Here is a 26,586-nt window from a genome sequence, read left to right as displayed (position 1 = left end):
ACCCTGCTCAACAACTTCGATCAGCCAACAACCCCCCCCCCCCCTCAACAAAAATGTCCCGCAGTGGATTTTTAAAATGTTGGGAGGTATGGGATTACTGGAACCATGTCCTGTGGTCTGACGAGACCAAGATAAACTTATCTGGTACAGAAGGTGTCAGGTGTGTGTGGCGGCAACCAGGTGAGGAGTACAAAGACAAGTGTGTGTTGCCTACAGTCAAGCATGGTGGTGGGAGGGTCATGGTCTGGGGCTGCATGAGTGCGGAGCTACAGATCATTGAGGGAACCATGAATGCCAACATGTACTGTGACATACTGAAGCAGAGCATGATCCCCTCCCTTCAGAGACTGGGTCGCAGGGCAGTATTCCAGCATGATAACGACCCCAAACACACCTCCAAGACGACCACTGCCTTGCTAAAGAATCTGAGGGTAAAGGTGATGGACTGGCCAAGCATGTCTCCAGACCTAAACCCTATTCAGCATCTGTGGGGCTCCTCAAACGGAAGGTGGAGGAGCACAAGGTCTATAACATCAGCCAGCCCTGTGATGTCGTCATGGAGGAGTGGAAGAGGACTCCAGTTGCAATCTGTGAAGCTCTGGTGAACCCAAAAGGGTTAAGGCAGTGCTGGAAAATAATGGTGGCCACACAAAATATTGACATTTTGTGCCCAATTTTGGAAATTTTCACATAGGGGTGTACTCACTTTTGTTGCCAGTGGTTTAGACATTAATGGCTGTGTGTTGAGTTATTTTGAGGGGACAGCAAATTTACACTGTTATACAAGCTGTACACTCACTACACAACATTGTAGCAACGTGTCATTTCCTCAGTGTTGTCACATGAAAAGATATAGTAAAATATTTTCAAAAAAGTGAGGAGTGTACTCAATTTTGTGAGATACTACTATATTACCAAAAGTATTGGGACGCCTGCCTTTACACGCACACGTAAATTGAATGCCATCCAAGTCTTAGTCCGTAGGGTTCAATATTGAGTTGGCCCACCCTTTGCAGCTACAACAGCTTCAACTCTTCTGGGAAAGCTGTCCACAAGGTTTAGGAGTGTCTATGGGAAGGTTTGATCATTCTTTCAGAAGCGCATTTGTGAGGTCAGGCACTGATGTGGACAAGAAGGCCTGGCTCACAGTCTCCGCTCTAATTTATTACAGGTTAAGGTCAGGGCTGTTGGAACAGGAAGGGGCCATCCCCAAACTGTTCCAACATAGTTGGGAGCATGAAATTGTCCAAAATGTCTTGGTATGCTGACGCCTTAATAGTTCCCTTCACTGAAACTAAAGGGCCAAGCCCAACTCCTGAAAAACCACCCCACATAATAATCCCACCTCCACCACATAATTTGGACCAGTGCACAAAGCAAGGTCCATAAAGACATCGTATTGCGGATACTGCGATCCAGGCCTTCTGATCCACATCAGTGCCTGACTCATTTTACAAATTCTCTTCTGGAAGAATGGTCAAACATTCCCATAGACACACTCCTAAACCTTGTGGACAGCCTTCCCAGAAGAGTTGAAGCTGTTATAGCTGCAAAGGGTGGGCCAACTCAATATTGAACCCTACGGACTAAGACTGGGATGCCTTTAAAGTTCACGTGCGTGTAAAGGCAGGTGTCCCAATACTTTTGGTAATAAAGTGTATATATACACAGAATATACACCGAACAGCCAAAGCACTGACAGGTAAAGTGAATAACTTTGATTATCTCTCGTTACAATGGCATCTGAAAGTGGGTGGTAAATATTACGTAGCAAGTCAACATGTTGCCCCTGAAGTTTATCTGTTGAAAGCAGAAACAAAATGGGCACGCATAAGGATTTGAGCGACTTTGAGAATGAACAAACTGTATTGGCTAGACTATTGGGTCAGAGCAACGCCAAAACTGCTCTTGTGGGATGTTCCCGGTCTGCAGTGGTCAGGACCAACCAAAAGTGGTCCAAGAAAGGAATACTGGCAAACCAGTAACAGGATCATGGGTGGCCAAGGCTCATTGATGTACATGGGGAGTGAAGGCTGGCCTGTATAGTACTATCCAATAGAAGGGCTACTGTAGCTCAAATTGCTGAAAAAGTTCATGCTGGTTCTGATAGAAAGATATCAGAACACACAGAGCATCACAGCTTATTTTCTATGGGGCTGTGACCGGTCAGGTTAATGGGCACGTGAGCATCAGAACTGGACCACGGAGCAATGGAAGAAAGTTTCTTGGCCTGAGGATGTCAAAAATGGTTTGAGGAACACACCAAAAAGTTTGAGGTGTTGACTTTGACAAATTCTCCAGATCTCAATCCAATCGGGCAGCATGGAATGTGCTGGGAAAACAAGTCTGATCCATGGAGGCCCCACCTTGCAACCTACATGAATTAAAGGATCTGCTACTGCTGGCTCCCGGATACCACAGCATAGCTTCAGAGGTCTAGTGAAGTCCATGTCTCGACAGGTCATGGTGGGTTGTTAAAATGTTATGGCTGATCGAAATATACAGTATATAAATATATATATATCCCAAAACAGGCTTCCAGGGAAGCAGTAGGTGGGCTAATGCAGGGGTCGACAAAATCCGGGCGCCAGGTTACAATTACGACAAGAAATTGTGACCTAGCGCCCACGGCGGCCGGTAATTGAGGGCACGGCTTTGCGGCCAACAAGGCCGCAAAGCCGCGGGCTCAATTACAGGCCGCCGCAGGCCCGCCGTGTGGGGGCACACAGAGGCACAGGATCCGGTAATTGAGGCCGCAGCTTTGCGGCCTTGTGAAGTCCTAAGCTCTTCCTTCTGTGACCTGGCGCCATCTGGTGGTGGCCGTTGGCATTACAAGTTAAACAGCTGTTCTAATGTGTAATCTTTCACTATTTATACTGCCATCTCCTTCCCTCTAATTAGAACCCCCAAACATTATATATATTTTTTATTCTAACACCCTAGAGAATAAAAAGGCGATCGTTGCAATACTTTCTGTCTTGCCGTAATTGCGCAGCGGTCTTACAAGCGCACTTTTTTGGGGAAAAGAATACACTTTTTTTAATTAAAAAATAAGACAACAGTAAAGTTATCCCAATTTTTTTTTATATTGTGAAACGCCAAGTAAATTGATACCCAACATGTCACGCTTCAAAATTGCGTCCGCTCGTGGAATGCTGACAAACTTTTACTCTTTAAAATCTCCATAGGCGACGTTTAAAAAAAATCTACAGGTTACATGTTTTGAGTTACAGAGGAGGTCTAGAGCTAGAATTATTGCTCTCGCTCTTCCATGAGTGTGCGCAATTTTAAAGCGTGAAAAGATAGGTATCTATTTACTCGGCGTAACTTCATCTTTCACATTATACAAAAAAAAAGGGCTAACTTTACTGTTTTGTTATTTTTTAATTCATTAAACCGTTTTTTTCCCAGAAAAAAGGCGTTTGAAAAATGATTGCGCAAATACCGTGCGAGATAAAAAGTTGCAATGACTGCCATTTTATTCCCTAAAAAAAACACATATAGTGTTTGGGGGTTCCGAGTAATTTTCTAGCAAAAAAATAAGATTTTTGCATGTAGGAGAGGAGTGCCAGAATAGGAAGTGGAAGTGGTTAAATGGTGATCTGATGTCTACAGACACCTCCAAACAGCCTACAGACGTGACACAACAGTCGTAGGAATAGTGGGTTGAACATTAAACAATCAAGTTAGAAAACCTTTGTGGCTGCTGACCCCCCCTCTCCCACCAACTGACATAAAGTTTATGGAACATGGACATTGCTCAGAAGACTGCAAAAGATGCAATTATGACAGTAACACATTGCAACCAATCAGAGTCAGTGCTTCTGAACTGCCAGCAGAGAAGAGCAAACTTGATTGGTTACTGTTACTGCCACTGCATAATATTATCCCTAGCCTTGGGCGTTGTATTTATTGCCTAACCTGTGCCGGTCTTATCTTGAGGAGGTTGTAGGAGATGACACACAAGCCTAATCTTCCACTCATCTAGTAATGTCCCAGTGACGGGTATCTGAGTAATGCTTGTTCAGCCGCGGACTAAGCATGACAAATCTCAGCACCGGCAAGGTGTTTCAACACAGCCCCATGTACACAGTGTAATGACAGGGAGATCAGTGACCTATCCACAGGATATAACAAAGGCTACCTTTGAAGCTAAACTCTGAGATAAGGAAATAAGGTCTAAATCCATTCATCATGTGTTTTCTTCCTTCAATGTTGGTGAGCTTTGTGTATTTCCTCCAGATCTGTGCTGTGCTCCAGTGTGAGACTTTCCTTCTGTGCAGGAGCTTCCTGTAAGAAAGACCGCCCACTGCTGTTCTCTCTCCTTGGGCAGGGTGACTGGTCTGGTCTCCGCCCCCTCCTCTAATTTTCTGCAGGCAGCCTGTAAACTTTAGAGCATGGGTTCTCAACCTTTGGCCCTCCAGCTGTTACGGAACTACAAGTCCCATCATGCCTCAGCCTTTGGGAGTCATGCTTGTAAGGCCCCGTACACACGACCGAGTTTCTCGGCAGAATTCAGCCAGAAACTCGATCGGAGCCGCATTCTGCCGAGAAACCTGGTGGTGTGTACAATTTTGGCCGAGGAAACCGACGAGGATCTCGTTGGGCCAAATATTTCCTCGTTAGTCAATGAGGAAACTTGGCTCGCGGAGATCCGCGGCGGCTTCACAAGGAACTCGACGAGCAAAACGATGTGTTTTGCCCGTCGAGTTCCTCGGACGTGTGTACGGGGCCTAACTGTCAGGCCTCGTACACACGACCGAGTTTCTCGGCAAAAACCAGCAAGAAACTTGCTGGGATTTTTTTTTTGCAGAGGAAACCGGTCGTGTGTACATTTTCGACGAGGAAACTGTCGAGGATCTCGTCGAGCCAAAAAGAGAGCATGTCTTCTTTTTCCTCTACGGGAATGGAGAAACTTGCCTTGTCGAGTTCCTCGACAGCCTAACAAGGAACTCGACGAGGAAAACGATGTGTTTCGCCCGTCGAGTTCCTCGGTCGTGTGTACGAGGCTTCAGCCTTGCAATGCCTCATGGGACTTCTGTAGTTCTGCAATAGCTGGAGGGTCACAGGTTGAGCACCAATGCTGTAGAGCAGGGATATGCAGTTAGTGGACCTCCAGCTGTTGCAGAACTACAAGTCCCATGAGGCATAGCAAGACTCTGACAGCCACAAGCATGACACCCAGAGGCAGAGGCATGAAGGGACTTGTAGTTTTGCAACAGCTGGAGGTCCGCTAATTGCATATCCCTGCTGTAAAGGGTGGGATCTGCCAGGCCCCTCCCACAGCTCTGCTCTCTGCACAGGCTATGTACAGCACAGTGATGATGTCACTGCTACATTTACAAGGTAATCTCTAGGTTTGCAAAGGCAGTAATGCACACATAAAGTAGATTTATAACCAAACTGCCAAGCCATCAAATGGCTGGTGTCATAACTGATCTTGTGTAGCACCATGGCAACTGCACATCAAATGGCAAGGTGGCAGCTTCCTTGGCTGTAAAGGATAAAAGGGTTTGCTTCCTCTTTAACCACTTGCACTCCTGAAAGTTATACTCCCTTCATGACCAGGCCATTTTTTGCTAATCAGCACTGCGCTACTTTAACTAACAATTACGCGGTATGAAATTTATATATTTTTTTACACAAGTAGAGCTTTCTTTTGGTGGCATTTGATCATCTCTGTTTTTTTTTTTCTATATAAACAAAACAATACTGAACATTTTGGAAAAAAAAAACACAAGTTTTTCTTTGTTTCTGTTATAATATTTTGCAAACAATGAATCTTTCTTCATAAATTTAGGCCAAAAGGTATTCTGCTACATTTCTTTAGTAAAAATAACCCACACGTCTTATTACTAAATGCCAGAACATTACAAATACCAAGACAGTAAAATTCCAGGACAGTAAAAATATCCCCCAAATGTTAGAACAGGGATCCACCTTGTTTACCTAGGCAGATCCCCGTTCTGCCTCTCTTCACAGCAATCGTGGGTGGCTGGTGGATATCAAGTCCGCTGGGTCTGCTAAAAAGAGCTTCCAGCGGCGTGTGCCCGCTGTACTACAGCTACGTCGTTTTGCGCAGCTGAGTCGCCTTGACGCAGTATATATGCAGAAGGTGGTTGGCAAGTGGTTATATACAATATGTGTGTTACCTTGTTATCTGTAGTAATGACAAAATATAAAAATTGCTTTGGTCCATATTGGGTGAACAGATGTGAGAGGTGAAGTGGTTAATATTCATTATGGAACTAGACCGATGTTTTATAACATGGGCCTGCAGGTCACAGTTAGTATATTGCCATCATGTAATAAAAAACATTACTTACTCCTCTTGGGCGAGCATGCCTCCAGACAGGAAGCCTCATCTCTGTAATTATTATCGTTTCCATAGCAACCACCATATATGAACAGCTCACACTTCATCGTCAACAAGTTGTAAGCGTAACGCTTTATATATCCGCGGCAGGGCCCTGGCTCCACCTCCATCCTACAAGGCTTGGGGACTTCTGAGGATAAAAAAAAACAAGAAACCTGTAAAAGCATGCCTCAACCACACATTTTTACCACCCTAGGACTGGACGTCTAAATGAGGACTTTTAGGATTGAGGGTTTTTATAAAGTTGAATGTCTACTTGAGTTCTGGCGTGAAATGGTCCTAAGACATAAACGGGGAAGATATTTGGGGATTTTTTTAGGTGCAAAAATGATATCAAATATTTTATTTAAAAATCATTTATTTTTTATTTTGAGAACAAAATATTTTTTTTTTTTTAAGAATAAAACAGTTGGCAAGTACAGTATATCACAGTATTAGCAGGGCAGAACTGTAAGATGGATTTCCCAACATGTTTCGCCCGTATGTCGGGCTTCTTCAGGGGGAGGCTGTCCAGTTTTGAAGTACAAGCGTTCTGTATCGCCTAAAATAGATCCAAATGTCACCGCGCTTTCTAGACGGCTATCTGCGCCAAAGGGACCATATGTGACCAGCGGCCACAGGGGGAATAGCAGGACCAGAAATACAAATTCTGCAGTGAGCTTTATTCCAAGGGATTTTTAAAGTGCTGTCAGTAACATCTAGTGTTGATCTCCAAACTGATGTTAAATGACAGCATATCATATCCCAGGGGCTCCAGCAGCCTAAGTCATGTTTAGACACATTTATAGAGAAATGTGGAAAATGGCGCCAATAAAAATGAAAATAAAAAATTATCATTAAAAAATTACAAGTGCAGCTCCAAAAATTAGTGAGTGACTAATACAACTGTGAATGTATCTTAGACACATTTATATCCATTCCATGTAATGACTTTAAATGCGTATACGTCCATCACGTTTAAATGCGTTTACACACATGCATGAAGTGCATTTACACGTTTGCATTCATTTGTACCCGTACATACAGCAAAAATGTAAAATCTGTACTCTGTGCTTTTTTTTATGCTGCTAAATGCAGAGCTACACTATATTGTCAAAAGTATTGGGACGCCTGCCTTTACACGCACATGAACTTTAACCACTTGCCGACCGCCGCATGTATATGTACGTCCACAGAATGGCACGTACAGGCATATGGGCGTACATGTACGTCCCTGCCTTTCCGCGGGTCGGGGGTCCAATCGGAACCCCCCCCCCCCCCGCTACATGCGGCGGTCGGTTCCCCGCGGGGATCAATCCGGGACGACGGCGCGGCTATTCGTTTATAGCCGCTCTGTCGCGATCGTCCCCGGAGCTGAAGAACGGGGAGAGCCGTATGTAAACACGGCTTCCGCGTGCTTCACTATGGCGCTGCATCGATCGAGTGATCCCCTTTATAGGGAGACACAATCGATGACGTCAGTCCTACAGCCACACCCCCCTACAGTTGTAAACACGCACTAGGTGAACACTAACTCCTACAGCGCCCCCTGTGGTTAACTCCCAAATTGCAACTGTCATTTTCACAATAAACAATGCAATTTAAATGCATTTTTTTCTGTGAAAATGACAATGGTCCCAAAAATGTGTCAAAATTGACCGAAGGGTCCGCCATAATGTCGCAGTCACGAAAAAAATCGCTGATCGCCGCCATTAGTAGTAAAAAAAAAAAAAATAATAAAAATGCAATAAAACTATCCCCTATTTTGTAAACGCTATAAATTTTGCGCAAACCAATCGATAAACGCTTATTGCGATTTTTTTTACCAAAAATAGGTAGAAGAATACGTATCGGCCTAAACTGAGGAATTTTTTTTTTTTTATATATATATATGTTTTTGGGGGATATTTATTATAGCAAAAAGTAAAAAATATTGCATTTTTTTCAAAATTGTCGCTCTATTTTTGTTTATAGCGCAAAAAATAAAAACCGCAGAGGTGATCAAATACCACCAAAAAAAATCTCTATTTGTGAGGAAAAAAGGACGCCAATTTTGTTTGGGAGCCACGTTGCACGACCGCGCAATTGTCTGTTAAAGCGACGCAGTGCCGAATTGCAAAACCTGGCCTGGGCATTTAGCTGCCTAAAGGTCCGGGGCTTAAGTGGTTAATGGCATCCAAGTCTAAGACCCCATACACACTATTAGATTCACCAACACCATGGAGTGCAAGGTCCTGCCTGATGGCATACAAATTGAAACTCTAAGGCCCTGTACACACGGCCGAGGAACTCGACGTGCCAAACACATCGAGTTCCTCGGCGTGTTCAGTCCTGGAGCCGCCGAGGAGCTCGGCGGGCCAAATTCTCCCATAGAACAACGAGGAAATAGAGAACATGTTCTCTATTTCCTCGCCGAGGTCCTCGTCGGCTTCCTCGGCCGAAAGTGTACACACGGCCGGGTTTCTCGGCAGAATTCAGCTCTGAACCGGGTTTCTGGCTGAATTCTGCCGAGAAACTCGGTCGTGTGTACGGGGCCTTAAGGTTTGACCTCATATTAGATGGTTTTGGTAAATCTGAAGACAAAAATCTACAGAAAAGCTAACAGTGTGCATGGGGCTTTGGTCTGTAGGGTTCAAGATTGAGTTGGCCCATCCTTTTCAGCTATAAAAACTTCAACTCTTCTGGGAAGGCCGTCCACAAGGTTTAGGAGTGTCTAGGGGAATGTTTCACCATTCTTTCAGAAGCGCATTTGTGAGGTCAGGCACTGATGTGGAAGAGAAGACCTGACCTCAACACGCTCTAGGTGTTCTATCAGGTTGAGGTCAGGACTCTGTGCAGGCCAATCAAGTTCCTCCACCCCCAACTCTCTCATCCATGTCTTTATGGACCTTGCTTTGTGCACTGGTGTGCAGTCATGTTGGAACAGGAAGGGGTCATCCCCAAATTGTTCACACAAAGTTGAGAGCATAAAATTGTCCAAAATGTCTTGGTATTCTGACGCCTTAAGAGTTCCCTTCACTTGAAATAAGGGGCCAAACCCAACAACCAATGAAAAACAACCCCACACCATAATCCCCCCTCCACCAAATGATTTGGACCAGTGCACAAAGCAAGGTCCATAAAGACATGAATGAGCGAGTTTGGGGTGGAGAAGCTTGACTGGCCTTCATAGAGTCCTGACCTCAATAGAACACCTTTGGGATGAATTAGAGCGGAGACTATGAGTCAAGCCTTCTCATCCAACATCAGTGCCTGACCTCACAAATGCGCTTCTGGAAGAATAGTCAAACATTCCCATAGACACTCCTAAACCTTGTGGACAGCCTTCCCAGAAGAGTTGAAGCTGTTATAGCTGCAAAGGGTGGGCCAACCCAATATTGAACCCTATGGACTAAGACTGGGATGCCATTAAAGTTCATCTGCGTGTAAAGGCAGGTGTCCCAATACTTTTGGTAACATAGGGCCAGATTCACGTAGGTGAGCGGCGGCGTAACGTTTCGTAGATACGTTACACCGCCGCAAATTTTCATCGCAAGTGCCTGATTCACAAAGCACTTGCGATGAAAACTACGCTGGCAGCCTCCGGCGCAAGGCGGGCCAATTCAAATGGGCGTGTGCCATTTAAATTAGGTGCGCTCCCGCGCCAGACCTACTGCGCATGCTCAGTTTCGCAATTCCCGTCGTGCTTTGCGCGCCGTGACGTCATTTTTTCGAACGGCGACGCGCGTAGCGTACTTCCGTATTCCCGGACGTGTTACGCAAACGACGTCGATTTTTAAATTTCGACGCGGGAACGACGGACATACTTTAGACAGCAATACGTTTGCTGACTAAAGTTAGGGCACCCAAAACGACGACTAACTTTGCGAGGGGAAACTAGACTAGCGGCGACGTAGCGAACGCGAAAATCCGTTGTGGATCGCCGTAACTCCTAATTTGCATACCCGACGCTGGTTTACGACGCGAACTCCCCCCAGCGGCGGCCGCGGTACTGCATCCTAAGATCCGACAGTGTAAAACAATTACACCTGTCGGATCTTAGGGCTATCTATGCATAACTGACTCTATGAATCAGTCGCATAGATAGAAACAGAGATACGCCGTCGTATCCCTTTTGTGAATTTGGCCTCTGGAGTTTACCCCAGCCCGCAACGCCTCTCTATGTGAACGAGGCTTTTTTTAGAGATGTGTTGTAATAATGCAAGCAAAGCAAATAATTCTATAATGATATTGCTGAGCAACACAGAAGCAAGACAGAAGAAATAACGCGCCTTGTTACTGCTGGATGGGCGATGACCATAAATCTGCAGAATTGCAGGGAAGCCTGACCTTGTCAGTAAGCTGTCATGTACAGTACTGGTGTAAAGTCTCTCCAGACAGCCCCTGTCCATCACTGCCGGGGGGGCTTCTGCTGGTACTTAGTGAGCCCAGATGTGACATAAGGTTTCCATCTGCACGCTCCCTGCGGGCATTCACGTGAGCGATCACATCCTGCCTGTTCTTTATATGGAGGTGTATTCCAACTTATTTGCAATGGTAGACTTCATTGACCACTTCAATACCAGGCACTTACGCCCCTTCCTGCCCAGGCCAATTTTCTGCTTCCTGCGATGTCGCTGTTTAAATGACAATTGCTACACTGCAACCAAACAGAATTTTTATCATTTTCTTCCCACAAATAGAGCTTTCTTTTGGTGGTATTTGATCGCCTCTGGGGTTTTTATTTTTTACTATACAAATAAAAAAAGACCGAAAATTTTGAAAAAAATTAAAGTTTTTTTTTTCTTTTCTGTTATAAAATGTTGTAAATAAGTAAGTTTTCTCCTTCACTGATGGGCACTGATAAGGCGGCACTGACTGGCACTTATAAGGCAGCACCGATGAGGCGGCGCCAATGAGGTGGCACTGACAGGCACTGACGATGGGCACTGATATGTGGCATTGATGGGCACTGGTAGGCGGCGCTTTTGGGTGGCACTGATGGGCATTGATAGGCGGCACTGATGGGCACTCATGGGTGGCACTGGTGGGCACTGATAGGCGACACTGATGGGCACTGAAAGGCTGCAATAGTGGGTACTTATGGGCGGCACTGCTGGGCACAATAGGTGGCACTGATGGGAACTGATGGGCACTAACATGCAGCACTGATATTCAGCACTGATGGGTATCCCTGGTGGCACTGGCAGGGAGTTTGAATAGTTGGCAGCTGCCTTGGCACCGATTGGCATTCCCTGGTGGTCTAGGGGGCATACCTGGTGGTCCAGTGTGGATGCCCATCCCTGGTGGTCCTGGGCGGCATGCTGGTTGTCCTGTGCAGTGATCCGAGGGGGGGCTGCGCTAATAAACTATCAGCACAAACCCCCCCTGTCAGGAGAGCAGCCGATCAGCTCTCCTCTATCAGACGCAAGTGAGGAAAAGCCGATCCGGGCTCGCAGCGGCTGTTATCCTGCAGGACGTCTATAGACGTCCAGTCAGGATAACAAAACCACTTCCCGGACGTCAATTCACTATTGACCGGGCGGGAAGTGGTTAAGAATGAAAAATGTAATTTTAGCTGGCTGTACAAGGAGTAGACATGTGCTTGTCAACATAGGTGTGTGCAGCCCATTGCATTAGGGTGTGCACCCCAAATGTATTAAAACATGGACAGTGTTAGTAGAGCAGTGGACTTGTTAGTAGGGCAGTGGATGGTGTCAATAGCTTTTTATTTAAATTGTATTTATTTTTAAAAAGGCCTATTATAAGGCTTTGGGGAACAATCAGCAGGGGGAATCTGCTCCACAAGGGGTGATTAGGGTGTGCCACATCCGGCACACCCCCTGCGCACACCTATGCTTGTCATCAAATGCCAAGGTATGGGTTATGTGATTTTTGCTAAAGGAGAAAGTTAAGTCTCGTACACACGCTTGGTTTACTCAGCAAGCACCAGCAAGAAAACTGCTGGCAGAGCTTTCTTGCCGAGTATGCAGTTTTCCTGCCGAAAAAACCCGAGAGTGTGTATACTAACCTGTCGCCGTGGAAACCAGCGCATGCTCGAAATGACTTTGACGCATGCGCGGTAGCTTCCTAGGCATAGGTAGGGTGCAGCAAGATGGCGGCGACGGCATCGAATCTGATGAGCGCATGTTTGTCGTACGCGATGACGTCACTGCGTTCTTGCCTTTCAAGAGAACAGCGGTTCTTTTGAAAGGAGTGTCTGTACACTCGGGCGGCAAGAGATTCTTGCCAAGAATCTCGTCAGGAAAAACAACGTTTTTTTCCTGACGAGATTCTGGCCCGTGTGTACAGGGCTTTAGAGTTCAAGTAGAGCCATTGACTGTCCGATGCTTCTGTTGAGTAGAGACTAAAGTGATGTCTAGGTTCTGCAGCCAAGGAATTTCAGGACTTCTCCTTTCTTTTCTTTTCTTTTCTTTTGTGATTTTAAGACTGCATGTACACTAGCAGCTTATAAACCTAAAGGGGTTGTAAAGGTAAAAAAAAAAATCCCTAAATAGCTTCCTTTACCTTAGTGCAGTCCTCCTTCACTTACCTCATTCTTCCATTTTGCTTTTAAATGTCCTTATTTCTTCTGAGAAATCCTCACTTCCTGTTCTTCTGTTTGTAACTACACACCGTAATGCGAGTGTCAGGACACCCACTAACAAAAGGCTCCTTTCTCTATCTGCAAAGTAGAGAGTGTCCTGACTCGCCCCCTCCCCCCTCAAGAGGCTTTCTCCACACCAGGGAGAAAGCCTTGCATTACTGTGTGGAGTTACAGACAGAAGAACAGGAAATTAGGATTTCTCAGAAGAAATAAGGACATTTAAAAGCAAAATGGAAGGATGAGGTAAGTGAAGGAGGACTGCACTAAGGTAAAGGAAGCTATTTAGGGAATTTTTTTTTTTACCTTTATAACCCCTTTAAATCTAGGAACTTTTGACGTTGTTTTGCCAAAGCTCCTAAACTTAGGAGCTGCTGCTGTTAGGCATACCTCCCAACTTTTTGAGATCGGAATGAGGGACACCTATCAGCAAAAGTATGCAGGCATAGGACACACCCCTTGTCACGTCCCCTTAAAGGAGAATTGTACAAAAAATCAAGTTTGGTTAAACCCACAAGTGTTTTTTTTTACCACTACTATTCCTTTATATTGGCTTCTGGAATTTACAGGTGCAGCAATTTAGAAATCAGATGAAAGGTTTAGCGCTGGAAAACACTTTTTGATAGATAAAAAGTGCATTTTATATACAACTATATAGATCAGACCAAAATGAGGGACAAATGAGGAGGAAAGAGGGACAGAATGACATTGCTCCAAATGAGGGACAGTCCCTCCAAATCAGGGACAGTTGGGAGCCATGCTGTTAGGTGAGGTTCAATCTCTCTCAACCCCCCCTTTCCAGAACGTGGAAGAATTGCATTCAGGATAGTAACGTTTTGACTGCGGGAAAACTCAAAAAGTGGCACAACTACGGCATAATCGCGCCACCGTTATACTACCATTGTAGTAAATGTAGGCCAAGTGTACATGAAGCCTAAGACAGCCTCTCTCAGTCTTTTCAACACAGAGGTACCCTTGACATAACTTTTCGGTCTTAGGGAACCCCTGCTACAAATGACTATATCTACAGCTCATGATACATTAGTGTAATGGTCAGTGGGAAGAATGCTCCTTACACATGTCATCATTGGAAAGAATTACCCCCTTACAGATAGCCATCAGTGTTTACTTCCTCTTTAACCTCCCTGGCGGTAAACCCGAGCGTGACTCGGGGTTGGTTTTCAATGCTAAAATCGGTATCCCCGAGTCACGCTCGGGGTGGACGTGCAGCGGCGCGGCTTACCTTTCGCTGGATCCACAGGCAAATTACTCACCTTGTCCCTGGATCCAGCAAAGCCACCCCGCTGTGTGAGCGAGCGGGACCTCCTCGCTCGATTCACAGTCTCCCCGTGTGCCGCCGATCCCTGTTCCCTGCGACGTTACGACGCACGGGAGCGGAGAACGGCGCCAAATTCAAAAAAGTAAACAAACCCTTTACATACAGTATACTGTAATCTTATAGATTACAGTACTGTATGTAAAAAATACACACCCCCCTTGTCCCTAGTGGTCTGTCCAGTGTCCTACATGTACTTTTATAAAAATAAAAAATGTCATTTCTGCCTAAAAACTGTAGATTGTCCAAAAGTGTCCCTTTATGTCAAAAATGGTTTTAGATCAGCTAGAAAACAGCGATAATAAATTATAATCACTTGCAGAAATGTGCGATAGCGATTTGTGGGGAAATTCGTCATAAAAAAAAAAAATAATGACAGCGACAATTCTGCAACTGAGCAAATTTCAGTGATTTTGAGTTGATTACATTATTGAATAATTTTTATTATAATTATATTATTATTTGTTATAATTATTTATAATTATTTATTATATTATAATTTATAATTTTGTTTTAAAAAAAAAAATCATACCCGGGATGCCTACAAGACTCTTGCTTGGACAGATTTAAGTGAGTTATTTCTAAAAATTACAGGCCTACAATATAAAACGCCAAATTTCCTTGCAAAATAATTGTACCGCTTTTGGTACGTAATTCCAGACAGAATCATACCGCCAGGGAGGTTAAGGGAATGTGGTGGACAGTGTAGTAGAGGGTTTTTATTTGTCTTTACTTCTTTACTACTTTACTTCTTCTTTAATGGAACTAGCCCCTTATTACACATAATGGCCCAGATTCACAAAGCACTTACGCCAACGTATAACAAGATACGCCAACGTAAGTGCAAATGTGCGCCGTCGTATCTGTGCGCCGGACCCACAAACTAAGATGCGCCTAAAAACAGGCTTCATCCCGCCGACGTAACTTGCCTACGCCGGCGTAGGGTGGGCGCACATTTAAGCTGGACGCATGGTGGCGCTTTCATTGATTAGCCATTCAAATATGCAAATGAGTGAAATATGGCGATTCACGAACATACGTGCGCCCGACGCAGTGCGTGTAAGTTGTACGTCCAGCGTAAAGTTATTCCCCATAAGGAGGTGTAACTCAGCAGCAGACATGCAAAGGTCTGCACCAGGGAACACAAGCCGGCGTATTTTACGTTGGACGTGTCTGGCTGGGCGTAGGTTACGTTCACGCTGTACGCAGTGATCCGGCGTAGTTTAGGCAGTTGTTCCGACGTGGTTGTGAGCATGCGCAGGGGGATGCGTCCACGTCTCGGCGCATGCGCAGTTCGTGATACGTATCTGTCTGGCGCTCGGCCCATCATTTGCATGGGGTCACGCCTCATTTGCATGGCTCACGCCCACCTCCACCTACGCCGGCTTGGTGAATTCCATGCTTGCCTCTCTGCGCTGCGTTGGCGTAGCGTACATTGTTTGCGCTACGGCGGCGTAATGTGCGCCCGCACTCTGTGAATCTGGGCCAATATATATACATTTTGAATGCACGCAATAAGAACTCACTTTTGATTTTCCAACATGTTTTCTCACAGTCCTCCACCGTCTCAAAATTGTTGGCATTTCCATCACAGCCTCCATAGAGGAACTCCTCACATGTTTGCGTGTACCGGTCATAATAAAATTGGGGTATTAGACCTCGACAGTTCCCTTCAACTCGTGGTAGGAGACATGCGGTGATGTTACCTGCAATATAATCACGGCTTGTTAGAGGTCAAAGTACACAGACGGAATAAGCTCAAAAATCGCACGTTCTCAATTATAAAGATACTGATAAATCCGACCATATGTAAATATATATAAACATACATACTATACCATCTTTTCTCAACTGTTTTATTATTGAGGAACCCTTGAAATAACAGTCACAGGAAACCTCTGCTGAATATTACTGCATCTACAGCTCACAGTGCTTTGGTGTGATGGTCAAGGACAGTGGTCTTCAAACTGCGCCCTAAGGGCCGGATGCAGCCCTTTGCTTGCCTTTATCCGGCCCTTGGGGCACTATCCCTCCCACTGATACGAGACACTATTCTGCCATCTGACACCGTCAATGGAGCACCATTTCTCCCACTGACACAACTAATATAGCACTATTCCTCCCTATGATACCAGCAATGGGGCACTATTCCTCCCCCTAATACCAGATGTTTACTAACAATGATGCCAGGAAAATTTCCACTCTTGCTTGCCAAAGTCCGGCCCTCCAAGAGTCTGAAGGACAATAAATCGGCCCTTTGTTTAGAATGTTTGGAGACCCCTGGTCAAAGAGAAGAATCCTCCTTTCATTTATGGTCCGTTGTTGGAATAATCTCCCTCTTATGCCGCACACACGATCGGAAATACCGACTGCAAAAGTACGATGTGAGCTTTTGAACGGAAATTCCGACTGTGTGTATGCTCTATCGGACTTTTGCTGTCGGAATTTCCACCAGCAAAATATTGAGAGCTGGTTCTCAAATTTTCAGACGGAAAAGCAGATCGTCTGTAGCAATTCCGACGCATGCTCTGAAACTATTTGACGCATGCTCAGAAGCATTGAACTTAATTCAATTCGGCTCGTCGTAGTGTTGTAGGTCACCGCGTTATTGACGGTCACCGTGTGTATGCAAGCCAAGCTTGAGCGGAATTTAGTTAGAAAAACCATCCAAGGCATTACAGATAGCTAAAAAAATCAGTGGTTTCAGTGGCAACTTATTGGAGAGGCAGAAAGTGCTTATTGCTCAAGCAACCCCTGGCAACCTCTAGAGGACCCCTAGGGTTCCATGGAACCTTTATTTAGAAAGCCTGTACTATATATACACATACATGCATATTTTTATTTCCATGAATGGTAAGCTGTGGGATTACGTCATCAACACTGATTGTGTTGATGGGCAACAGAACTATTTTCTTTCCTTCAACCCATGGTTGAAGGAAATAAAATTGCATTATGTATGGCCAGCCCCTGGGCTAAAGTCCCTACCGATTAGTTGTTTGAATAGCTCTGGGAATCAGCTTCTAGCTACTGTAATTTGGAGCTACTGTACTCTCACAAGCTGGCCGTACACCAGTACTATAGGTGTGCGCACAGGGTGTGCCTGGGCCCACCCTAATCCCCATGCTGCCAGAGTCGAAAGTGAGACATCTGTTAGACCCCTGATATTTCACCAAAGCCCCCCAACGTGGCTCCTAAAATAAATGTAAAAAAATTTAAATTAAATTGTAAAAAGATTATAAATAATAAAACAATAAAAATAAAAAACTACTGACACCGTCCTCTACTCTACTGACACCTTCCATGTTTTAATACATTTTAAAATGTTTGTTTACATTTATTTATAAGAGTGTGTGTGCTATATATATATATATATATTTGTGGGGCACACTTATGACCAGTACAATATCGTTTAACCCCTTCACATCGGCGCCTCCCAGCCATTTAAGAGGTTTCAGATGCTGGGAGGCGGGGTCATGGGCGTCCGCTGAACTTTTTCAGGGGGGGGGGCATCATTTTAAGGTCATCCATGCTCGGTCCCTTTTTGTAAATGTCATGAAGCGGAAAGGCTTAGTCATTATCACATAAAGCGCAGGCATGCAAAGGTTTGAGAAACTTGATGCAACTATCAAGCAACTAGCAACTTTGAATAACAATTTTATAAAAAATGGAGCCCCCCCCCCCCCCAAGGAAATAACAACCCTCTCCCCCTCTCTGTCAGCTGGAGCTAGAAGAGAAAGAGAGCGGCTCTAATTGGATTCGCTGTGCCGCCGCCTTGCTTCTTGCCCGCTGTTTTTCTCACCTAGGATCATGGCACTGATTTCTAGGGGGGGGGGGGGCAAGCGCCTTCCCTTGCCCTATATAGCGGACGCCCATGGGCGGGGTGGCTTTTATGATCATGTGACCGCCATGATTGGCTGTCAAAGCAATCATATGTTCGGAATGCTCCCGATTGCAAGAAGCAATCAGAAGATTTCTGTTAGCCACCAGTAACTGTGCCAGCAGCACGCTATCAGCACAAGCTAACTGGTACGCAAATATGTGGCCACTCAGCAGCAAGGCCCACCCGCCGAGAGGCTACATATTTGCATACTGTCGGCACCTAGTGCTTAAATGATTGTATAGAAATTCAGAAAAATCCTTTCGTCGAGCATTTCAATTGGTCGTCATTGAGTCAACTAATTTCATTCAAAAGCCCTTAAAATGTCATCTAGACCCGCTATTTAAATGGAATCCCAAACATATTGCACAGGTTTCTTTTGTGCCCTAGAGCATTACATTGGGGATGATTTACTAAAATTGGAGAGTGCAAAATCTGGTGCAGCTCTGCATGGTAGCCAATCAGCTTCTAAGTTCAGCTTGTTCAATTAAGCTTTAAGCTTAAGCTAGGGGGGGGGGGGTGGACTGACATGGGGAAATGACTGATCTTCTGTTCATACATTGTATGAACAGAAGATCAGCATTTCTCTCCCTGACAGGACTGGGAGCTGTGTGTTTACACACACAGCTCCAAGTCCTTGCTCTGTAACAAGCGATCCCGTGTGCCCGGCGGGTATCGCGCCCGCCGGGACACACACGGGAGTCGGGGGCAAGCGGGGGGCACGAGCCCCTAGTGGCCTGCGCGAGAGCCGACGTAGAGCTACGGGCTCTCGTGCAGGGGAGCCGACCTAGTTAAGGAGCTTAGATTGTAAGCTCCTTGAGGATAGGGACTGATGAGAACGTACGATGTATATGTAAAGTGCTGCGTAAATTGATGGCGCTATACAAGTACCTGAGATAAATAAATAAATACCCAATCACATGCAAGGAAAGAAGAAAAAAAGCATTTTTGCTTGCATGTGATTGGATGCTGGAAGTCCTCTGAACTTTTCCTCATTTACTAAGCTCTGGAGCAACTACTACTTGCAAAGTACACAGGGAGAGATTTACTAAAACCGTTGAGTGCGAAATCTGGTGCAGCTCTGCCTAGCAACCAATCAGCTTCCAGGTTTTATTGCCAAAGCTTAGTTGTACATGCTGAAGTTAGAAGCTGATTGGCTACCATGCACAGCTGCACCAGATTCTGAGTGCACATAGTTTTAGTAAATCTCGATGACAGTCTGTTTAATAGATCAACTCAATCAAGTTAAATTATGGTTTGCCCGTGGTCACAAAGATCCGTCCTGCTCTTAAAAGATAAATCTTTCCACATAACATCTGAATATCCTAAGTACATGCCAACATTAATTCCCTATTCTAACTACCAGATGTCAACAAATATAATGTTTTCCACTAAAAGTCTTAGAATAATCCAGCCAAAAAAACAAACCATGAAGCATCCAAAAACACTTAAAAAGTTAGCAAATTCGTTTTTTTTGTCTTGAATCAATTATCCCACCCTTCCCCCCCCCCTTAGCATTGCACAGCATTCCGAGATAGGAATGTGTGGCCAAACGTATTATATTTACTTGACTCCCATCTGCACAGCAAGGAAGACAAGAGTTACAATATGCTTTGGGTCATGGGAAGAAAAAAAATACCCGCAACTTGCAGAAACTTGTCCGAAAAACTTTGCAGATCACGAACAAACCTTAACGTAAAAATGCTAAGTGTGCCAGATCTCTTTCTCCAATATTATTCTCACTATCTAAAAAACATCTAAAGGATAGGGTCATGTTATCGGCCCCCCAGGACAGCATGCTATATATTGTAGGTTCAGCGCTGAAGCGTCTACAATTTTTTCTAACTCCGATCTGAAAATCAATTCGCTTGCCAGGAACTGGCCGAATTTCGATCTGTCTATGAGCAGGCTGGTTGATCTATCGATTGACATCAGTACAACCAGCCCGTTGGGGTTTTATTTATTTTTTGCCCGATCTCTGCTGGCAGCAGTGATCATTGTATTCTGCTGGTGGGGAAGGTTGCCCATGCCCCCCGCCGGCAGAGCAGAGGGATTCCTCAGGTTGAAGGAAAGAAAACTGCAAAGTGTATGGCTTGCCCAAGTGTTAGGGGAACCCCCAGGGGTCAAGCCCTGGGGAAAAAAGTGTGGGATCTCCCACCCAAGATTCAGTCCCCCACCAAAAAAAAAAATGATGCACTCATATGCATAATTACTAAACCGCAAGTTCTTTCTAAATCCTGCGATAACTCGCGGCAGACCTCCGCAATGTCTCCTGGGAACAATGACAAAAGCTCCCAGGAGACATTGCGGCATTGAGGAAGTGACGGAATACCCGCACACTACCCGATGAATCCATATACAGGAAGCGGCCAGTAAAATAAAGGATTACTAAGGTTCGCCTGCCCCTGACAGTGACTCGAGCTGGGCATCGCCGCTTAGTGAGGGATTGGCTCGGGCGGCTCGGCTGCTCTAGTCCTGCAAAGGGAACTGCGTTCCTGCTGTGAAAAAAAGTGCAGGAACTCCGTTCCCACGCGTTCCCGCAGGACTTGAGCCCTGGGAACCACCTGGTAGTGCTGGGACAAGGTCAAGTAGAGCCCAGGGCAAACATGCCAAACTGTGCCCCCCCCAAGATGTTTGAGCATTATGTGTCTGCAAAAATCCCCCCACAAAAACACTGAACACTAATCTGCATGCCCTCTCCAAGCATAAACCCCCCTCAGCACACATCTTTGCCCCCCATCCCCCCTGGTCAAATCCCCCCCCCCCCTAAAAAAAAACATGCCTCCTAGTACAAATCCTCTACCCCTAAAGTTTCCCTTCCCATTTAACATATCCCCCCCCCCACTTCAAATCCCCCTCAGAACAAATTATCCCCAAATCCCCCCTCCCCTCTCCCAACACAAGTCCCCCTAGATCACGACTAGCATCCCCCTTCAAATTTCCCCCTCCTTACATCCTCACACCCTTCCGCCCCCCAGATTCACCCGTCCAACACAAATTCCCTCCCCCTCAATCTCCTTGTGCCCCCCCCATTCCACCTTACATAATACCACAGTGCCCAGGGAAGACTTCCTTCTGCCCACCCCTTGTCCCGGCCCTGCCACCTGGGCATAAGTCCCCAACCAATTATGGAAATTCTGAAAAAATCCAAACCTCCAATTTGCCATCATTGGGGTTAATTAGACTACGGGGTTGATTTACTAAAACCGGAGTGTGCAAAATCTGGTGCTGCTGGAGCTGGAGGGATTCCTCCATCATCACTAATACATCTACAGGGCTGGTGTAATGATTTTTGACACCCTAGGCGAAACCGAATTTTGCTGCCCCCATTGGCTCCTCCCAGACTCCACCCCCTTTACCCTACCCATGTGACAGGGGGCAGCGCTATACAGAAAGCATCGGCTTCCTCTAGCGCTGGTTTCAGTTCTGCGATGCGCCTCTAATTACACCACCGGTCGGACGGAGCAGGTGCCTGGGACTGAGTTAGTTACATGCTGCAGACGTGGAGGGAAACCAGTGTTCGGGCGCCCCTAGGCAACAGTGCGCCCTAGGCGGCTGCCTAGTTTGCCTAGTGGTAGCACCGGCCCTGTCCATCTATGGATAGGCTGATTGTGCTAAAGTCAACCAATGGATCGACTTCAGTACAACCAGCCTGTGAGGCTTTTTCGCCTAGCAACAGTGATCACTGTATTCTGCCGGTGGGGAAGGCAGAATTTTGCCGAGGAAAACGGTCGTGTGTACGTTTTTCATCGAGGAAACTGTCGAGGAACTTGACGAGAAAAAAAGAGAACAAGTTCTCTCTTTCCTCGACGGGAGTCTCAATTTCCTCGTCGGGCTGGTTTACAACGAGAAACACGTTCGTGTGTATGCTTAGAAACCTGCGCATGCTCAGAATAAAGTATGAGACGGGAGCGCACCTTCGGTAAAAGTAGCGTTCGTAATGGAGATAGCACATTCGTCACGCTGTAACAGACTGAAGCCTCGTACACACGACCGAGGAACTCGATGGGCGAAACACATCGTTTTCTTCGTCGAGTTCCTTGTGAGGCTGTCGAGGAACTTGACGAGCCAATTTTCTCCATTCCCATCAAGGAAATAGAGAAAATGCTCTCTTTTTGGCTCGTCGAGTTTCTTGACAGTTTCCTCGACGAAAATGTACACACGACCGGTTTCCTCGGCAAAAAAACATCTCCCAGCAAGTTTCTTGCTGGTTTTTGCCGAGAAACTCGGTCGTGTGTACGAGGCCTCAAAAGTGCAAATCGTCTCTCACCAAACTTTTACTTAACACGCAGTAACATGAGATTAGCAAAAGCAGCTCCAAGGGTTCTGCCAGTGGAATCAAACTTCCCCTGCCGTCGTATGTGTTGTACGTCACCACGTTTGAGAACGAGGAGATTTGGTCTTGACAGTGTGTACGCAAAGAAAGCTTGTCAAGATTCTCCACAAGCCTGACAAGGAACTCGTCGAGGAAAACGATGTTTAATTTACGATGAGTTCCTCGGTCGTGTGTATTGTGTGAATTTCATTGATTTGAAAAAAAAAAGGTTCCATTCTGTTCCTCTAATTTTCCCATCATTACAGTTGAAATTGATCATCAATTTGACCCCAATACCATTACATTGAGTGCAAAATCCGGTGCAGCTCAGCATGGTAGCCAATCAGCTGCTGACTTCAGCTTGTTCAATTAAGCTTTGACAAAAAAAAAACTTGAAGCTGATGGTTCATATGCAGAGCTTCACCAGCTTTTCAGTTTTAGTAAATAAACCCCTGTGCACTTTGCAAAGTGCAGTTGCTCCAGAGCTTAGTAAATGAGCAGAAGCTCTGCTGTCCTCTGTCCTCCAGCTAACAACTGTACCTTCATTTTCTTCATCAGCTCATCCCCCACAGTTATCACCCTTTGTATCTCTCCCATCCCCTTTTAGATTGTAAGCTCTTACGCGCAGGGCTCTCTGATTCCTCCTGTATTGAATTGTACTGTAACTGTACTGCCTGCCCCATGTCGTAAAGCGCTGTGTAAACTGTTGGCGCTATAAAAATCCTGTATTATAATAATAATAATAATATTATTAATAATCATCCAATCATCTGCAAGCAAACTTTGTTTTTGTATTTTCCTTGAATGTGATTGGGTATTCTTTCCAAAGTGAAGCTTTACTTCATTTATTAATTGTGCTGTCCCCTCTCTACATTGTAAAGCGCTGCGTAAACTGTTGGCACTTTATAGATCATGTATAATAATAGTAATAATAATAATTTACTTAGCTCTGGAGCAACTGCACAGTCTATCATCCCCATTGAGTCAACTAATTTAAGTGCTGCATTGGCGCTATATAAATCCTGTATTATAATAATAATAATATTAATAATCAGCCAATCATCTGCAAGCAAAAATGCTTTTTTGGATTTTCCTTGAACATGATTGGTTATTTTTGGCAAAGTGAAGCTTTTCCTCATTTATTAATTGTGCTGCCCCCCCTCTCTACATTGTAAAGCGCTGTGTAACCTGTTGGCACTATATAAATCCTGTTTTATAATAATAATAATAATAATAATAATAATAATAATAATAATAATAATAATCATCATCATCATCATCATCATCCAATCATCTGCAAGCAAAAATGCTTTGTTTGTATTTTCCTTGAACGTGATTGGGTATTCTTTGCAAAGTGAAGCTTTACCTCATTTACTAATTGTGCTGCCCCCTCTCTACATTGTAAAGCGCTGTGTAACCTGTTGGCACTATATAAATCATGTATAATAATAACAATAATAATATTAATAATCATCCAATCATCTGCAAGCAAAAATGCTTTTTTGGATTTTCCTTGAACGTGATTGGTTATTTTTGGCAAAGTAAGCTTTTCCTCATTTATTAATTGTGCTGCCACCTCTCTACATTGTAAATTGCTGCGTAAACTGTTGGCACTATATAAATCATATATAATAATAATAATAATAATAATAATAATAATATTAATAATAATAATAATAATAATCATCCAATCATCTGCAAGCAAACTTATTTTTTTGTGTTTTCCTTGAACGTTATTCTTTGCAAAGTGAAGCTTTACCCCATTTATTAATTGTGCTGCCCCCTCTCTACATTGTAAAGTGCTGCGTAAACTGTTGGCACTATATAAATCCTGTAATAATAATAGTAATAGTAATAATTTACTGAGCTCTGGAGCAGCTGCATTTTTTAGTAAATCAACTAGTGTCATTTCGTTCAAAAGCCCTTAAAATATCATCCAGACCCACTACTTGATTGGAATCCCAGACACATTGATCGGAATCCCAGACACATTGATCGGAATCCCAGACACATTGATTGGAATACCAAACACATTGATTGGAATCCCAAACACATTGATTGGAATCCCAGACACATTGATTGGAATCCCAGACACATTGATTGGAATCCCAGACACATTGATTGGAATCCCATACACATTAATCGGAATCCCAGACACATTGATTGGAATCCCAGACACATTGATCGGAATCCCAGACACATTGATCGGAATCCCAGACACATTGATCGGAATCCCAGACACATTGATCGGAATCCGAGACACATTGATCGGAATCCCAGACACATTGAACAGAATCCCAGACACATTGATCGGAATCCCAGACACATTGATCGGAATCCCAGACACATTGATCGGAATCCCAGACACATTGATCGGAATCCCAGACACATTGATCGGAATCCCAGACACATTGATCGGAATCCCAGACCCATTGATCGGAATCCCAGACCCATTGATAGGAATCCCAGACACATTGATAGGAATCCCAGACACATTGATCGGAATCCCAGACACATTGATAGGAATCCCAGACACATTGATCGGAATCCCAGACACATTGATCGGAATCCCAGACACATTGATCGGAATCCCAAAAACATTGATCGGAATCCCAGACACATTGCACAGGATTCTTTTGCGCCTAGAGCATTACAATATTTACGTTTTTCTCTGCAAAAAAATAAAATAAAATAAAAACATCTGCGTATCAATTCGCTCGTCGTTATTTGCGATCGCGGAGTCCTAGCAAGTCAAAAAGAAAGCAAAAGCAACTTTGGATCTTTCTTCCTGTGCCGATGCCATAAGAAAGTTTACTCGGAAGTTACTATCACCCCTCTTTTGTTTCATGACGTCCCATGTGTCCCCCTTACTTCGAGGCGCAGCTTGTTCCGAAGACGTCACGACTTGTCCCAAGAAGCAGACGGGAAGCAGAAGATGGACAATGGAAAGCATTGCTGGGATGGGAGAGGAAGGCTGGACTCTGGACTTTAGCACAGCAATGGTTGCTCAAGGCGGAGTTGAAGTGAATTGTGAACTTCCAGCCAAGTCTTTATAGAGCGAGGGGGATGCCCTAAGCTGTGTGCAGGCAGGGTCCCCCCTCTACACATGGGAGGGAGGGGGGGAGGGACGGCTCTATATGAGTCACTTGGAGCCCTCTCACCATCCACTCTCACACATCAACCTTCCTATCCCTTATTATGCATGAGCACGTCACCCATCCAGGGAGGAGAGTTCTGTAACAGTTATATTTAGTCCTCGGAGCTCCGTATACTGGGTGGTGTCACCAACCGTCCGGAAACGCACAAATGGGGTTTTTTGTTCAAAGGTTAAACTTTTTTTGTTGTTACCCACTGGGGGTAATGCCCTGGAGGACGAACGTTACGACTTACAATGTCATCTTTATGGGGAAAAGGACTTTGCAGGTTGACGTGACTCGGTGGAAGTTTTCTTTAGTAGAGAAAGTTATGAAAGTAAAAGTATCAGTAATTATGCCACACTAACTGCATAGCCAGTTACTCATTGTGACTTCCAGGGAATGTTGTTGTGCAAGGACAGATACAGGTCAGGTTGTAAAAGGGGGTCAGTGATTCATTTACACCCTTAAAGCGATATTAAAGCGGGGGTTCACCCCAAAAAAAAAAATTTAACATTACATTCAGCCGAGTTGTCAGAATGACATTAGGCTGTCTTTTTTTTACTTCATTGCTGTACATACCGTATTTTCACCGCCGCTTCCGGGTATGTAATCTGCGGCACTGGGCGTTCCTAATTGATTGACATCCTTCCGACCGGCGCATACAGCACGTCACGAGTTGCCGAAAGAAGCCGAACGTCGGTGCGCAGGCGCTGTATAGAGCCGACTCGCAGTCCGGCTTCTTTCGGCAACTCGTGACGCGCTGTATGCGCCGGTCGGAAGGATGTCAATAAATTAGGAACGCCCAGTCCCGCACATACCCGGAAGCGGCGGTGAAAATACGGTATGTACGGCAATTAAATAAAAAAAAACAGCCGATTGCCATTCTGACAACTCGGCTGAATGTAATGTTAAAAACATTTTTGGGGGTGAACCCCGGCTTTAAATCCAAAATCCAAAATATAATATGCTGCAGCTTACCAGTT

The 26,586-nt window shown here is 44.9% G+C and overlaps 1 protein-coding gene across 1 annotated transcript in view; it reads right to left on the bottom strand.

Moving 5' to 3' along the window:
- LOC120939901 (tissue factor pathway inhibitor 2-like) overlaps window positions 1–25,563 on the bottom strand; it is a 36,409-nt gene extending 10,846 nt beyond the window's left edge. Inside the window, exons 1-3 of the mRNA XM_040352328.1 lie at window positions 25,338–25,563; window positions 15,801–15,980; window positions 6,327–6,506 (exon numbers count right to left, since the gene is read on the bottom strand). Coding sequence (XP_040208262.1) covers window positions 6,327–6,506; window positions 15,801–15,980; window positions 25,338–25,419 — 442 coding nt within the window. The 5' untranslated portion in view covers window positions 25,420–25,563. The remainder of the gene's footprint in view (window positions 1–6,326; window positions 6,507–15,800; window positions 15,981–25,337) is intronic.
- Window positions 25,564–26,586: the final 1,023 nt, after the last annotated feature.

The sequence above is a fragment of the Rana temporaria genome, chromosome 5 (assembly GCF_905171775.1).
Source record: "Rana temporaria chromosome 5, aRanTem1.1, whole genome shotgun sequence".
In the NCBI taxonomy this organism is placed as follows: domain Eukaryota; kingdom Metazoa; phylum Chordata; class Amphibia; order Anura; family Ranidae; genus Rana; species Rana temporaria.
This window is presented reverse-complemented; position numbering and strand designations above follow the sequence as displayed.